The sequence below is a fragment of the Pteronotus mesoamericanus genome, unplaced genomic scaffold (genome assembly GCF_021234165.1).
Source record: "Pteronotus mesoamericanus isolate MK-2021 breed Mesoamerican mustached bat unplaced genomic scaffold, CSHL_Meso_final contig_56, whole genome shotgun sequence".
Taxonomy (NCBI): domain Eukaryota; kingdom Metazoa; phylum Chordata; class Mammalia; order Chiroptera; family Mormoopidae; genus Pteronotus; species Pteronotus mesoamericanus.
The window spans coordinates 11,614,016-11,630,992 of NW_026555201.1; the positions used below are offsets into that span (position 1 = coordinate 11,614,016).

Here is a 16,977-nt window from a genome sequence, read left to right on the forward strand (position 1 = left end):
GAGGGGAAGGTCCTAATGGGTAAAGCAGTGTGTCCTTCCACGGCTCGCAAGCCTCTCCACTGGTTTCTTCCGTCCCTACTCAGTCAGTCCCAGCCTTGGGGCAAATCGAGTTGGGGCTGACCAGTTGCGGGAGACCCAAGTTCCTACAAGGTCCCCCCGGGATCTAGATGGGGAGCTCCCTTGGTCTTGCCAATCATAGGCCCTTGCTCCTACGCGTGGAGCCTGCACAACAAACCCTGCCTAACTGAGCCTTTGCCACGCTAATCTTGCCGCCCTTGGGGCCGCGGGGCGCCGCCTGCGGCCCGGGCAATTGGGAGCTCCAGGACACTGCAGCGGGACCGTTCCCGCGCTCGCTGAGGGTGTGCGGGAGGGTTAGCGGGGAGGAGGGGTGCGGCAGGGTACGCCCCTCACCCCACCGCATGCCCACGGGTAGCGTGGGAACTGGTGGCAGGATCTCCCCACCTCCGCGCGCCCCAGAGCACGCCGCTCGCGGGGGCTTCAACCCCAGTCCTCCTGGTCCTGGCTTCCGGTCGCCGGGGCAGAGCCCGCTGCTTGGCCGCTGGCTCGCTCTCCCGGCTGGCTGACCAATCCAGGTTTGGAGTTCAAGATTCCCGCCGCTCCGCTCGCACTACGCCTTCCCACTGCTTTTTCTTGCCTTTTTTTTTTTTTAAACTTTCACTCCAGTTATGCTACATTGACGCTAAGCTTCTTCTCGGACGTCCCTCCAAGGGGATTTAACGAGGATCCTGGGCACCAGCCGCCAATGTCCGTACTCGCCGCCCCTTGCCCAACCGAGACACCCGCGGGCGGGGAGGGGCGGGGCGGGGCGGGGCGGGGCGGGGCGGAGCCGGAGGGCTGGGTCCGCGTCGGGAGGGGCTGGGCGGAGCCGCCTCCGGCTCGGGGGTTACCCCCGGCTCGCCCCAGCCCAGCCGATCTAGCCCCCTGGGCAGCTAGTCCGCGGAAGAGCGGCACACGGGCGATGGAGACAGGCAGACTCTGGGCGAGAGGAGGCTGGGTGCAGGAGGCGGAGAAAGCGCGCGGGCGGAGGCTGGCAGGGGGCGCTGGAGGCAGGAGCCGCCGGCGCGCTACTCGCGCCCGAAGGTGCAGGAGGCTGTGAGCCGCGGCAGCACCGCGAGCCTTCGGGGCAAGGGCGACGGCTGGGCCAGGAGGTGGGGGTGCTGCCGCCTCCGGGGGCGTCGCCGGCATCCGCCCCTTTGTTCTCGCGCGCTCCCCCTGGCCGCCCACTCCCCTGCTGTCGCGCGGCGGCGGTGGCGGCGGCTCCTCCCGCCCGAGGCAGTGGGGCTCGGCGCCGGGGGCGGGAGGGAGCGGGGGGGAGCGCGCCAGCCGCTGAGAGTGGGGGGCGATGGCGAAGCTCCGGGTGGCTTACGAATACACGGAAGCCGAGGACAAAAGCATCCGGCTTGGCTTGTTTCTCATCATCTCCGGTGTCGTGTCGCTCTTTATCTTCGGCTTCTGTTGGCTCAGTCCCGCCCTGCAGGATCTGCAAGCCACGGCGGCCAATTGCACGGTGCTGTCGGTGCAGCAGATCGGCGAGGTGTTCGAGTGCACCTTCACCTGTGGCGCCGACTGTAGGGGCACATCACAGTATCCCTGCGTCCAGGTCTACGTGAACAACTCGGAGTCCAACTCCAGGGCGCTGCTGCATAGCGACGAGCACCAGCTCCTGACCAACCCCAAGGTAAGGACGCCCGGCGAAGGATGCCGTGGTCCCGCGGAGGTCTTGAGGATAGGGGAGCCTCGGGGTAGACCCCGCGCAGGCTGGGCTGGGAGTATGCTTATGTTACTAGGAGGATAGAAGGCGTCGGAGATTGCACTCAAACCTGCAGAAAGTACTTCAGGGATCCTCTGGCAGGCCCTTCATGTGAATTTGTGTGCGGCGACCCTTGGTTCCCTGAGGCTTTCTTTACACACTTGTTTTGCCTGACCTCAGATTTTGAGGCCTTGGCCCAGGTCAGGTCTGGCGCATGAAGGATGGGCTTTCGATAAATGCAAGGAGCATAAAGTTAACTTTTCCTCCCATCAGAGCCAGCTTTGTAACAGAGATCCACCTACTATGGTCAAGGTCCGAGCAGCCCCTAAAAGGTGTTAGGAGGGCTCCTTGCCGTTTAACTCTGGACAAACGTTTTTAAATTGGGGTCCAAACATGAGCTTTTGAGGGTCGACAAATGATAAAGATTCTGAAATTCTGCATAGGTCCTTTGGGTACAGAGAACTCATAGTTTAATGAAATACATTCCCAAAAAGGTGTAGAGGGAGACTAATGACTATGTATCTGGGGGACAACTGGGAGCTATTTGGAAAGAGGTAAAATTTACCGAAAAATAGAAAACCCTCCCTGAAATGCACCAGTATTCCTTTCCTGGCCACTTCTTTCGTTCTCACAAGAAAAAAAAAAAACCTGGTTATGACTCGAGGGATGGAGAGCAGAGAAAGACTCAAAACGGTTCCCAGTGGAGAAAAAACTTATAAAAAGCAGTGTCCTCAGTTTGTGAACTAATTGAGCTTTGTAGTCCACCTGGTTCTGCAAGAAGGATCTTTCTTTTTCTTCTTCTTCTCTTGGTCTGTTTTACTATTCTTGTGGCTTAACTATCAAAGTGAAGGTGTGTATCTTCTTTAAAGTTACTGACATTTTCTCTGTGGAGGCTGTGTTTCAAGATCAAGGAGGAAAACAGCCTAAAAGGGGATAAATCTTGTGTACATAGGAGAACTTTGTTAAATGTGACAAGAATAATTATATCAATCCAAAAGAAAAAATGTCTATATTAATATTTTTAAAGTATTTAAAATAAGCATACTATTTCTCAATAGCTAAACTCCTGGCCATATATTCTAAGGAGTAAATTCTTGAATTTGGGAAATTTTTTAAAAAGGAGTTCTTTTTAAAACACTATGACTCATCTTTTAAAAAATGCTCCTGCTGACAAATGAATATTCATTAACCTTAAAAATTAAGATAATATATAAGCAGTAAACATAGACATACAGCATTTAGATTGAGAATAATGTTCAAAGTCTCGAAGAAATAATAATGTTTCAAAGACAAGTGTAAGTTAATCTGTCTAATGCTCAGGAATTTCAAAAGAAATACCAGGGTTTTAGAAACATCACACTTTTTTAAAAAAGATTCAACCATTAATATAAAAGAAAGCTGTGAAGCAGTAATAGTGATTTAGAAATTAAATGGTAGTATATCATTTAGGAGGTGTTGTTAAAATTGATGAAGCAGTGCTAATTAGTTTAAGATAGTGGTTCAGTCAGTAATAAATTAAATGCACATATGAGTAAATGGTTAATATCTGATCAAGACATTGGAAAGTTAGAATTTACTTCAAAAAGGCTGCATCCCAATTTTGAAGGATCTGGCAGAAAAAGTATATTGAGATCATTAGACAGATTTTTAAATCATTTGAATACAGTCGTAATGCTTTATATAATACTACAATTTTCTTTATTACTTTTTGTTATAAAAAATCTGTTTTCTTCCAGTGTCAGTTCAGATCCTAGCAACCATTGTTTTGAAGAGGTATCTGAATAAAATAACATGGTATAAAGTTATTCAAGAAATGATAGAACTGAAGAAAGATCTATTTCTGTTACAGGAAATAATGAACAGCCTCCCAATTTAGTCAAGTTTCCCTCAGCCAAATCAGTATATATCTCTTCATCCAAATTGTGGTTGCTTGTAGCATTTATAGGACATAAGTTTGTTCTTTTACAGTCATCTTTCTACTTTTGGGCAATTAAATGCTCAATTTGGAAATTCTCGTAAGCAATTAGCAATGGAAAAATTCAACGCCACTGATATATTGTGCCAGAGTCCCAAACGTAAACAGAATGTTTCTGTAGTGCCCTTTCTATTGGGCAATACCCATTGCCTATTCCCCTTGCATTTTGGCTGCCTAAGTCTCTTTTTTTTTTGTCTTACCTTACCTCTTTATTGAAGGTGCATTCCCCACCCATTCTCTTTTTCTGGCATGTCTGGGTTCCCTACAGTGCATGGGTCCTAACCACCCAACATTCTCTTCTTCATGACCCACTACCACAAGATACCATGTGGGAAATCACTTCTCAGAAAAAAGAGAAGAAGGACTTTCTCCCCTCTATTGAGTTTGCTGTTTTAATTACAGTGAAAGGCAGGGAAAGGGAAAAATATTGCAACATACTTGTGTAACTTCTTAAGCCATAGGCTACTGAAGAAGATAGGGTGACTAAATTTGATTTTTGACTAATAATTTCTTTAAAATATCTTCAAGTCCTTTTCAACTTATTTCTGTTTTGAATCATATCCTTATTATCTAATGTAATCACTGTATCCAGTCATGTAATATTGGAGTCAACTAATTATGCACAGGGCAATGATCTGCTCTGTGAAGTAACCATAGCAGATCTAAATTTGGGATCAGCATCCTCTTGTTGCTATTTCCATCACTGCATTACTTCTTTGTGACTTGAGTGTGCTAAGGACTTTGATCCTTAACTATAGCTGCACTGTAGAATCATTAGGGGAACTTTAAAAAGAAATGCTCATGCCTGGGTCCAGCCATCATAGATTCAGACTTGGTCATGGGAGGGTTGGGCACATGAATGTTTTGTAAACAGTTGTGAAAGTGATTTTATGTGGAGACAGAGGCAAAATCACTGGCTTAGAAAATGTACTCATCTATTTTGCAAGAAAAGTAAAATAAGAACCAAAAGTATTCATCATGATTAATGTTTGTGTTTGTAGGTCAAAAGATGTTACTGATGCTACTGAATGGTATAAAAGGAGGAACTCAAGGAAATTCTAAAGCACTAGAAGAAAATCACTTAAAAATTACAGATCACTCTTGAGTAACATGGGTTCAAAATGAGTGGGTCAACTTATATGCGGATTTTTTTCAATAAATACAATAATTGTATTTTCTCTTATGATTTTCTCAATAACATTTTCTTTTCTCTAGCTTACTTTCATGCAAGAATACAGTACATGCAAAGTATGTGTTAATCAACTATTTATGTTATTGGTAAGGCTTCTAGTCAACAATAGGCTAGTAGTAAAGTTTTGGGGGAGTCAAAAGTTATACATGGATTTTCTTTTTTAATTTTAAAGAGATAGCAGAAGACAATAACAAAGGTGCCTTTTTAAAAAATCCACACCCAAGGACTTGTCCATTAATTGGAGAGAGAAACATCTTTGGGAAACATCAGTAGGTTGCCTCCCATACGCACCCTGACTGAGGATCAAACCTGCAATCTAGGTATGTGTCCTGACCAGGAATCAAACCTGCAGCCTTATCTGGTGTACAGGACGATGCTCCAACTAACTGAGCCACCTGGCTAGGGCTATATGCGGATTTTTGACTGTGGACTGTTGGTGCTCCTAATCCCATGTTATTCAAGGGTCATCTGGAGTTTGGAAATGATCATTTTAAATTGGTTAAGTATCAATTAAATGAGCTTATGCAGTTCCAGACATTCGCTTTTGCATTTGTATATACATTCGGTGGCAAAGGAAAGATCAGTTTTTAAAACCAGCCTCTTATATGTGGAATGAGAGAGAGTGGGTGATTAGACGCTATGTGTTTTATTTTTGGCGTTGAGTTTTTTTCTTTCTCTGATATGAAAGACCTAAAAACAAAGGACAAAAGTCTGTCTGAGAAACCAGTGCTGTAAAAGTGAGAGAAATGCAGTGATGAGAAGAAAAACGGGTGGAATTAGAAGAGGCTTTCAGCCTTCAGTATATCCGCTGGAACTGGTGTACCTCACTAGAGGGCTCTGCCGTGCACAGGCCCCTTTTCGGTGTTCTTCACGTCCTGGCCGGCGTGTCCCGCCCCACCCTGCCACAGACACTTCTTGGGTAGACAGTGTGTTTCAACAGGGCTCCTTTCTAAACTCCATTCTTGAAATAAATGTTCAATGTGATATACTTTGAGTTCTATGGAAGTCTGTCATATCAAAACTGAGTAGTAAAAGGTAAAGCTTAATTGTAACAACGTCTCTACAATCTTTATGTCTCCATCAAAAACTTACTATAGTTTTTCCTCTGATGACTATATTGAGTAATTTCTACTAAGTTTATACAATTCAATTCTTTTAAAAAAAGTTTTTTAGAGAAAGGGATGGAGAAAAAGAGGGAGAGAAACATCAATGTGTGGTTGCCTCTCGCATGCCCCCAGCTGGGGACCTGGCCTGCAACCCAGGCATGTGCCCTGACTGGGAATCGAACCAGCGACCCCTTGGTTTGCAGGCTGGCACTCAATCCACTGAGCTATACCAGCCAGGGCATATAAAATTCAGTTCTTATGTATCTATTATGATCAAAGAACTGGGCAAGAAACAGGAGGACATACAAAAGTGAGTTCAGTCATTAACAAATACTTATTAGATGCCTGCTCTGTGTTGTGAATGCTTCTAGGTTCTGACACTAGAATAGAGATCAATATAAAGCTTCTGCTCTCAAGAAGTTCACATTCTGGTAGAGGGTGGCAGACAAAAAGTAGATTTTTAACATAATGTCATGTAATGATACATGTATAAAGAAAATTTTAGCAGCATAAAGGTATAGACAATGATGGAAGAAATGAAGGGCTGCTATTTTGCATAGGATGGTCAGGGAAGGTGGCTCTGATGGAGTGACATTTGCATAGAGACCTAAAGAACCTGAGGGGATGAGCAGAGTTCTGAAGAACATGAAGGAATGAATCATGTGGGTCTCTGAAGGACGAGTTCCATAGGCTGAGGGAGCAGCGAGTGCAAAGGCCCTGAGGCAAATGACTGCCAGCCTTGTGTGAGGAACTGAGGGAGAACCACAGTGAGCAAAGTGGAGTTTAGGGCCTTACAGAATATGATGGTAAACTGACATTAAGCAGGATGGAGATAAAATCAGACTTAGACTTTAAAAAAATATAACTGATTCCTCTGGCTGCCACATTGAGAATAGAATTTGTGTGTGTGCATGTGTGTCTATGCATGTGTGTGCACACATGAATGCATGCACATGCACTTGTGCAAGGTGAGAAATGCAGAGGCAAGTTTGGTGACAGGGAGTCCAGCAGCACAAGGGAAAATGATGGGAAATTAGATTGGGGGTAGCCTTGGTAAAGTTCGCTAATGGAGTACATGTAATGAATGAAGGTAGGAGGCGCTGGCGATGACTCCCAAAGTTTGTGACAAGCACAACTTGGTGAAAGGAGGTGATTTTGCTAGATGGGAAAACTAGAGGAGAGTAGTTTTGGAGGAGCATGGCTGAGAGCAAGCACTGGCTCTTATATATGCCTAATATTCATACAAGTGCAGATGAATTCATGGTTTCCTCCCTCATGAGATCACTGTATAACAGAGGAGATGAGAACACAGATAACTCTCAAACAAGGCACAATGTCAAGTTCTACAGGGAGTTACAAACAATATGATTGAACAGCTAGACAGGAAATGTTAAGGGTGCAGCTTCATGGAGAATGAAATATTTGCCATGATTTTGAGAATGAACAGAAATTTTATCTTGGCAGGAAAAGTGGGGAGGTATAAGGAGAACATCAAGGAGGAGAACATGCCACGAGTAAGGCTGTGGCGCTCTGTGAGGATGGGGTACTTGGTGGGATCAGCAAATAGACTGGGGTGGGCACAAAGAGCAGAGTTTTGGGGGTAAGGCAGGAGGGTGAATTGGTGTCAAGAGTGTAGAAGTTCTTGACAGCTAGGATGGGTTTGGTGGACACTGGGAAGCCATGGTAGGAAGAATAATGTTCCCCTGCCCCCTGCCCAGGATGTTTACATCCTAATCCCCAGAACCTGTGGATATTCTACAAGGCAAAGGGAAATTAAGGTTGCCCATGGAGTTAAGGTTGCTCATCAGTTGACGTTAAATTAGGGAGATTATCCTGGTGGGCCCAGAATAATCACAAGGGTCCTTAAATGTACAAAAGAGACATGTAATTTGAGAAAGACTCACCCAGCCATTACTAGCTTTGAGTATAGACGGGGGCCATGAGCCAGGAATGCAGGTAGCTGCCTTTTCTAAGAAAGCAGGAAAAGACAAGGAAATGGATTCTTTTTAGAGATCCCAGAGAAGAATGCTGTCCAGCTGGTGTTGATTTTAGCTCAGTGAGACCCACTTCTGAATTCTTATCTCCAGAATTGTGAAATAATAAATCTGTGTTGTTTTAAGCCGCTACGTTTGTTATGGTAGCAATAGGAAACTATAGTGAAGCCAAGGAAGATTTAGAGTAAGTGACTAATATGATGGGATATTTTAAGACTTGGTCAGAATGTGTTAATAATCCATCTATATTCCAGCTTTTCAGAAACAACCCGATCTGCAGGCTGCTGAGATCTTCCGGCCTGAGATTGCTGACTATCATCCATCTCTGACCTCCACTTGTGGATGTCAGTTATGAAGGTCTCAGTTATTTGTAAGATCCCTTCAAATTATGTGTTTAAAACACTAACCAGAAGACACTTTTTACTTTTACAGAAGTGATCTGTGATGTTACGATATATTTTAGTAAGTTTGGGGGGAAATGCATTTATTTTATCACAGACTTCCTTCAGCATTATAAAGCTTTTTATAAGTTATGAATATATTTTGTTTATTTAAAATGTTTTTGTCACTCATTTATGAAGGAAGATGTCAAGTTTTATTACCTGGGGTCTAAAATATTTTTTTCAGTATTTAGCAGAATTTCATATTCAGTTGAATTCCTAGATAAACAGCACATTTATATTACAATTACCATAATTATTTAGTAAAATACTGAACAGAATGGTTTTTAATATTATATACAATGTTTCTAACCATTCCTCATGGTGTGACTTAGGTATTCTCTAGGACACAACTCAATGTGTAAAAATTTGTACTTTTGACTTGTAGTAATATCCTTTTCTTTTCTTTTAAAATAACCAGTAGTATAAATTGAAAACCATGTGTTTATTAAATTATTTAATTTGTGGCCATATTTGTAAATAAACTAATTCACATAAATTTATTTATGTAATTGCTTTGTTGAGCAGCAGAATGCAGCAGGTTGAGTCACTAGAAGGTCTCCATATGCTGATGCATATGTGAAGGAATTTCTACTCACCTGATTCTTCTGAACCCTTCATCTAACTGATGAGTGGACCTACTGGACTTTAAGACCTTATGTGATGTCCACTTTATTAGTTATAATCTAACTATATTACAGCAGTATATATTGATGTTGTGTCTCATTATGCTGTACCTCATTAGAGAAAATTAAATCCTAAATTATAGAAGTTTAATCCAATGTTTTTCTTTGTAATAAATATATTTATATAATTGTTTATATCAGGACATTATTTAAAAACAGTTTTTGAGAACAGAAAACCAGGCAATAATACTGCTCAGTGAAAGTTTAATCCTTGATTCTGACCATAATTACCTTATGTTTTCTCTATTTTAAGGATAAAAAAACCGAATTCATCTTTATCTCTCCAAAACCTGCTTTATTCTGGAATCTTTCATTTCTATCAGTGATATTATCATTCTCTGATATTATTACTTTTCTAAAATTTTCACTGCCACTATCCTAGTCAAGGCCATTATTGTTTGCTTCAATTATGACAATATGTTTTCGCTAATCTTCTTATTTCTAGTCTATTTCTTCCTCCAAGAGAGTGGTTCTCAGTGTGGTCACTGGACCAGCAGCATCAGCATCATCTGTGAACTTGTTAGAAATGCACATTCTCAAGTCCCATCTTAGACCCCACTAACTCAGAAACTTCACTCCAGTTTCTGATTTAGAAGTTCTCAGTTGGAATTCAAGTATACAAACAGTAAAGTGTATAATTACCAAGCTAATACATGAGGAAAATGGAATAATATAAAGCAAACAGTCCAAAAAAATGCAAGAAAAGAGAAAGAAATGTAGACATGTAGAATAAATTTTAAAAATACCATAAACATAGATTTAAACCCAAATTTCTAAGTAATTATATTAAATGTAAATGGACTAATTCTTCCATTTAAAAGACAGAGATTGCAGACTGGGGGAAAAATAAAAACCCAGACAAACCCAAATATATGCTGTTTTCAAGAGTTGCATATAAAACATAAGGACACATAAAGGTTGAAAGTTAAAAGATGAAAAAATACAAACTGCAAATGTTATTCAAAAAATACATTAAAAAATAAAAGCTGGAGTACCTGTATTATACAAAACACAGTAGACTTTGAGGTAAAAAAATGTGTTACTGAAGATAAAAAGGGATATTTCATAATTATAAAAAAGTCAATTCAACAGAATATAACAATTTTATATTGAGATGTATCTATAAAATATAACCTAAAATACATAAAAAGAAAAAAAATTGAAGCAGCTCAAAGGAGAAATATATACATTTATCATGATGAGAGATTTTAACATGCATCTGCTTGAGACTGATACACAATCATATAAGAGCAATATCAATACATATCTAGCAGACTTGAACAACATATTTAACAACTGACCCAGTTGACATGTATAAAATAGGCACCCAAGGAACATTTACAAAACTGATCATGTTCTGAGCCATAAAGCAAACTTCAACAAATTTCAAAGGAGTGAAATAACAGAGATTATATTCTCAGTGAAATTAAAATAGAAATTATTAAATTTTACTGAAAGACAAGATACAGGAAATTCATCAGGGAAAGAGTTAACTTATAAATAAATGGTGCTTGAACAACTAGTTCTACATAAAAAAAAGTAAAATGAGATACTTTGCATTCATAATAATAAATTCCAAATGGAAAAAACCTAAATGTAAAAAGAAAACCATGAAACACGTAGAAGACAGCATATCTTTATGACATAGGCTTGAGAAATATTTTATTAAATCAGGCTTAAAGAACAAATTATAACAGGAAAAAGATTGGTACCTTTGAGCACATTAAAGTAACAATCTCTGTATGACTGAAATTACTATAAACAAAGTGAAAATGTAAGCCAAAGATTAGTACAAAATAATGGCAAAATAATTAATGAACAAAGGATTATCCAGCATTTATGAAAAAGTCTACAAATCATTAAAATGACATGATATAATGGGGAAATGAGCAAAGGATGTGTACAAGCAATTCATAAGAAACTCACATGGCCATTAAATGTTAAAAGATGCTCAGTTCCAACAATCTCAGGGAAATTAAGTGACAACAATAATGGCATACCATTCACAACCATTAGATTGGCAAGATTTAGTATGTTTCGTAAGACCAAGTACTGGTGAGGATTCAAGAAATGGCAAGTCTTATTGCTGGAAAATTGGTTCAACCCCTTAGGAAAATAATCAAACATATTATGTGTAATTGAAGCTCTGCTACCTGACAGTTGAATGATTTCATTTCAACATGTTTATGCTAAAATAAACGACCTCATACATACCTCCCAGGATGTATGAGATTTTTCATTACGGAACTATTTGTAGTAGTGGAAAGTACAAACAACCTAATAGACTTGATTAGAATATTGGATAGGATACTTTAACAGGAACCTAGTAACAGTGACCTGAACAAAGTAGGTACTAGATTGGTTTTTTTCCTTTCTTTTTTTTTATAATTGTCTGAGCTTATAGGCAGTTCACAAAGCTGTGCCATTCTTATTAGGAAGGTAATGCAAAAACCTAGGTTCCTACTACCTTGTTGCTTTACCATTACTTAAAATGTTTTTCCTAAGTTGATCATGTCTGTCTTTTAGGCAGTTGTGAGGGGGGAAGGAGAACACAGAAGGTAGGTAGCTTCTTTTTTTAAAAAAAGGAGATATTGAGAGATCATTCACATGTACTATTTTCCTTTTAACATGAATGTTTTTAGTACATTCTCAGTGTTTTACAATCACTGTCACTGTCTGATTCCAGAATATTTTCATCACCCCCAAGAGAAATAGTGTCTGTTATTAGTACTCACTCCACATTCCTTCACTGTGGTCAGGGTATATGATACTTTTTATATGTTCCTAGATTTGGTTTGCTAGCCTTTTGTTGTGGATTTTTACATCTATATTCATAAGGTGTATTGGTCTGTAGTGTTATCATGTCTTTGCTTTTGGGTTCACAGTAATAGCCTAAATTGGGAAGTGTTCCCTCCTCTTCCTTACACCATGATCGAAAGGGATTTATTTATTCCAGGAATGGAAGGTTGGTTCAAATGCTAAAATCAATTGGTGTAATACACAATGTTAATAGACTAAAACACAAAATCACATGATTATCTCAGAAAATGCAGGAAAAAAATTGACAAAGTCTTTTCATGATTTAAAAAAAAAATCAATATTCTAGGAATAGAAGGGAACTTTCTCAATCTGATACAAGGGACTATGAAAAAACCTACAGCTAGTATTATACATAATGATGGAAGACTGAAAGCTTTCACCCTGAAATCAGGAACAAGACAGGGATATATGCTCTTGCCACTCCCATTCAACATTGTACTGGAGGTTATAGACAGGGCAATTAGGCAGGAAAAATAAAAGACAGCCAAATTGGGAGAGAAGAAATAAAACTATCTTAGTTCATAGATTACATGATCTTCTATGTAGAAACTTCTAAAGAGTCCACCCCACCCCCCAAAAAAAACCCCAGCTATTACAGCAAAGATTAAAGAATACAAGTTCAACATAAAAAATTATTGTATATTATACACTAGAAATGAACAATCTAAAAATGACATTAAGTACACAATTCTATTTATAATAGTATTGAAAAATAAAATAATTAGGAATATATTTCACAAATTGAGTGAAAGAATATAAGACTTGTAACCTGAAAACTACAAAACACTATTAAAAGAAATTTGAAAAACCTGAATAAATTGGAAGATATTCTTTGTGGATTGAAAGACTTCAACTGTAAAGATGCCAATACTACTGAAATTGATTACAGATTCTTCTCTTTTTTTAATGCAGAGGTAGCTTATTTTTTAATTTTTTTATTATTGATTGATTTTAGAGAGAGAAAAAGGGAGAGAGAGAAAAACATCAATTTGCCATTCCACTCATTTGTACATTCATCATTTGATTCTTGTATGTGCCCTGACCAGGGATCAAACCCACAGTCTTGGTGTATCAAAACTACACTCGAACCAACTGAGCTACCTGGCCAGGGCAGATGTAGAGATTCTTTATAATTCTTATAAAAAACTCAGCTAGATAGTTTTTTTGCAGAAATTGACAAGCTGATCCTGAAATTCATTTGGAAATGCAAAAGACCCAAGATAACCAAAACAATCTTGAAAAAAGAGAACAAAATTGGAAAACTTATACTTTACAATTTTAAAACTTACTAGAAAGCTACAGTAATGAAGATTGAGAGGTACTGGCATAAGGATACACATAACAGTCTATGGAATGGAATTGAGAGTCTATAAATTAGCCAATGATTCTTGGAAAACTGCACATCCAAATGTTAAGAATGAAATTGGACTCCTATTTCATACTGTATACAAAAATTAACTCAAAATAGATCAGAGACCAAAATGTAAGAACTAAAACTATAAAGCTCTTAGAATAAACATAGATGTAAATCTTTATAACTTTGAATTAGACACAGTTTCTTAACTAGGATGTGAAAAACACAAACAACCAAAGGAAAAATAGATAATTGGACTTAAAAACATTTGTGCTTCAAACGACACCATTAAGAAAGTGAAAAGACAATCACAAAATAAGAGGAAATATTTTCAAATATTACACCTGATGAAGATCAAATATCCAGAATATATAAAGAATTTTTACAACTCAACAATAAAAAAAATGCAAATAACTCAATTCAGAAATAAGCAAAAGATGGGAATAAATATTTTTCCAAAGAAGACATACAAGTGGCCAATAAGCACATGAGAATATGTTCAAAATTATTAGTCAATAGGGAAATGCAAATCAAAACCATGACAAGATACCACTTCCAACCCATTAGAATGACTAGTTAAAGAAAAAAAAAAAAGGCAGTAGCAAGTTTTGAAGAGAGTGTGAAGAAACTGGAACCCACATATATTGCTGGTGAAAATGTAGAAGATGCAGCCACTTTGAAGAACAATTGACAGTTCATTTAAAACTTGAATGTAGAGTTACTATGTAACCCAGCAATTCCACTCCTAAGTATATACCCAAGAGAAATGAAAACATGTGTCCATGCAAACTTGTATACAACTCTTTATAGCAGCATCATTCATAATAGCCAAAAAGTTGAAACAACTCAAATGTCCATCAACTGATGAACAGGTATATGTGTGTTATATCCACACAAGGAATATTATTGGACTAGAAGACGGAATGAAGTGTTGATACATGCTACAATGTATATTTTAAAAAGCATTAAAAATTTTTTAAATGACAAATTTGGGAGAATATTCGCACCATGGTAGAGAAGTGATTCAGCACTTCACATGTGAAGAAATCTTAGCAATAAATAACCATCTCTTCTGTAGAACACTACGTGTGATTAGTTTTCTGTGCCAATGTGACTGGGCTAAAGGGTGCCCAGATAGCTGGTGAAACATCACGGGGTATTCCTGTGAGGGTGGTTCTGGAAGGGATTAGCATTTGTATCAGTAGACTCAATAAGAAGATCCACTCTCACCAAGTGGATGGGCATGATCCAATCTATTGAGAAACCAAATAGAACCAAAAGACAGAGGAAGGGCACATCTGCTCTCTTTTTGAGTTGGGACATGACATTGGTCCTCCTGGTTCTTGGGCCTTTGTACTTGCGCTGGGACTTACATCATTGGCTCCCCTAGTTCTGAGACCTTCAGACAGAATTACACCACCTGCTTTCCTAGGCCTCCCTTGCAGAGGGCAGGTCCTGGCACATTTCAGCCTCCATTACTGCATAAGCCAGTTCCTCATGATAAATACTCTATATATCTACTTACATCCTATCAGTTCTATTTCTCTGGAGAACCCTTAGGCAAAAGCATGAACAGGTAGTTTAATGAAGAATTGCAATGAACTAGACACATGAAAAATATGTGTAATCTCTCTAATATCCAAAGATGTATCAGTCAATACAATACTGGGATACTCTTCCTGTCTATCAAGTTGACAGATAGTACGTTGGTAAGGACGTGAGGTCATGGGCAGTCTCATGCACTGCTGGTGGGAGCATATTATCAGGGAACAATTGGAAATACATACCAGAATCCTGAAAAATACACACATTATTTTGCTAGGGCTGCTGTAACCAAACACCATAAACTGGGTGGCTTAAAGCAAGAGAAATTTGTTCTTTCACAGTTCTGAAGAAGTCTAAAATCAAGGTGTCAGAAGGGCCATGCCTCCCCTCAAGGCTCTAGACAAAATCTTTTCCTCTTTCTCGCTAATGGTGGTTGCATATAATCCCTGGCATTCCTGAACTTGGAGCCGCATCCCTCCAGTTTCCTCCTCCTCCTCCATGTGCCCATCTTCTGTCTGCGTGTGTCTTTGTATCTCCCTCTCCTTTCTCTTACAAAGACATCAGTCCTTGGATTTAGGGTCCACCCAAATGTACTATGACCTCATCTTAACTAATCTTATCTACAAAGAGCCTAGTTTCAAATGAGGTCACATTCTGAGGTCCTGAGTAGACCTGAATTTGGGGGAAGACATTATTCATCCTGGTACAATATGTATACTCATAAGCACAGTAAAACTATTTTTGATAATACATCATCGGAAAAAATGATGGAAGTGTTGAAAGATATGGCTATAAATGTATTACTTGCAGCACCATTAAAAGTTGCAAAATATCTGAAACAACCTAAATGTCCAATAATATGGTACTTGTTGAAGGAATTGACACAGACATACATTTGTATGATGAAATACTATATTAAATTATATTCTAGATATGTATTTGTTGACAAAAAAGGATGTTTCTGATATGTTGTTGACAAGAAAGTAGGTTACAAAACAGTATGATTCCTATTTGAAAAAATAAAATGTTTGTTTTTATGTATTATATGTCTACACACACATACCACTAATTTTTTAAATTAAATTTATTGAGATATAATGGTTAATAAGATTATATAGGTTTCAGTCATACAATCCTATGATATATCATCTGTATATTGCATTGTGTGCCCACCGCCCAAAGTCAAGCCTTCTTCCGTCACCATATATCCAACCGTTTTTACCTTTTAAAATCCCCACACCCCCTTCCCTCTAGTAACTATGCTGCCTGTGTCTAGAAGTTTCAGTTTTATTTCCCACATATGAGTGAAATCATATGGCTCTTGACTTTTTCTGTCCGACCTATTTTGCTTAGCATAACATTCTCAACATCTATCCATGTTGTCACAAATAGTAGTATTTCACCTTTTCTCATGGCTAAGTAGTATGCCACAGTATATATGTACCACTTCTTCTTTATCTGCCCTCTTGAAGGGAAACAACACTTCAGTTGTTTCCATATCTTGGCTACCACGAGTGATGCTGCAATAAACATAGGGGTGCATATGTTTTTTTCAATTTAATATATTTAATTCTTTCAGGTAGATACCCAGAAGAAGAGAGTAGCAGGATCATATGGTAACTCTGTTCTTAATTTTTTGAGGAGCCTCCATACTGCTTTCCATAGTGGCTTTCAGTTTTTTTCTCCAATAAAGATGGCTTACTTTTGCAATGAGAGGAAATCCAGAAATACCACTTTAAAATAAATGCTCTGTGAAACATATGGGGAAAGACTGAATAATACAACTTAGAGGATCAGTGTATTGAAGATGAAGCTGCCTACTTGAGAAAACCAATAGTGTGTTGGACTTTTATACCCATCTCACCCAACCAATTTATGTCACCACAATGCTGAGGGGATAGAAAGCCTCGTCCACAGTGCCCCTTTCAGGGACGAGCTGAGGTTTCACTAACAGGGTCCAGGGCAGAGCTGCACACGTAGCAGGGATTTAGAAGCTGTCTGGTATAATAGAAAAGGCTGTGGTGCCTGCACCTGAATCTAGATGTGCACCTATAAGCCAATCACATAACCTCTTGATCCACAGTTTCTTTACAG

At 39.2% G+C, this 16,977-nt stretch overlaps 1 protein-coding gene across 1 annotated transcript in view; it reads left to right on the plus strand.

Annotated features, from left to right (window-relative positions):
* The first annotated feature begins 1,363 nt into the window (after positions 1–1,363).
* The window catches only part of KCNMB4 (potassium calcium-activated channel subfamily M regulatory beta subunit 4), a 59,706-nt gene continuing 44,092 nt past the window's right edge, over positions 1,364–16,977 (plus strand). Inside the window, exon 1 of the mRNA XM_054580292.1 lies at positions 1,364–1,699. Coding sequence (XP_054436267.1) covers positions 1,364–1,699 — 336 coding nt within the window. The remainder of the gene's footprint in view (positions 1,700–16,977) is intronic.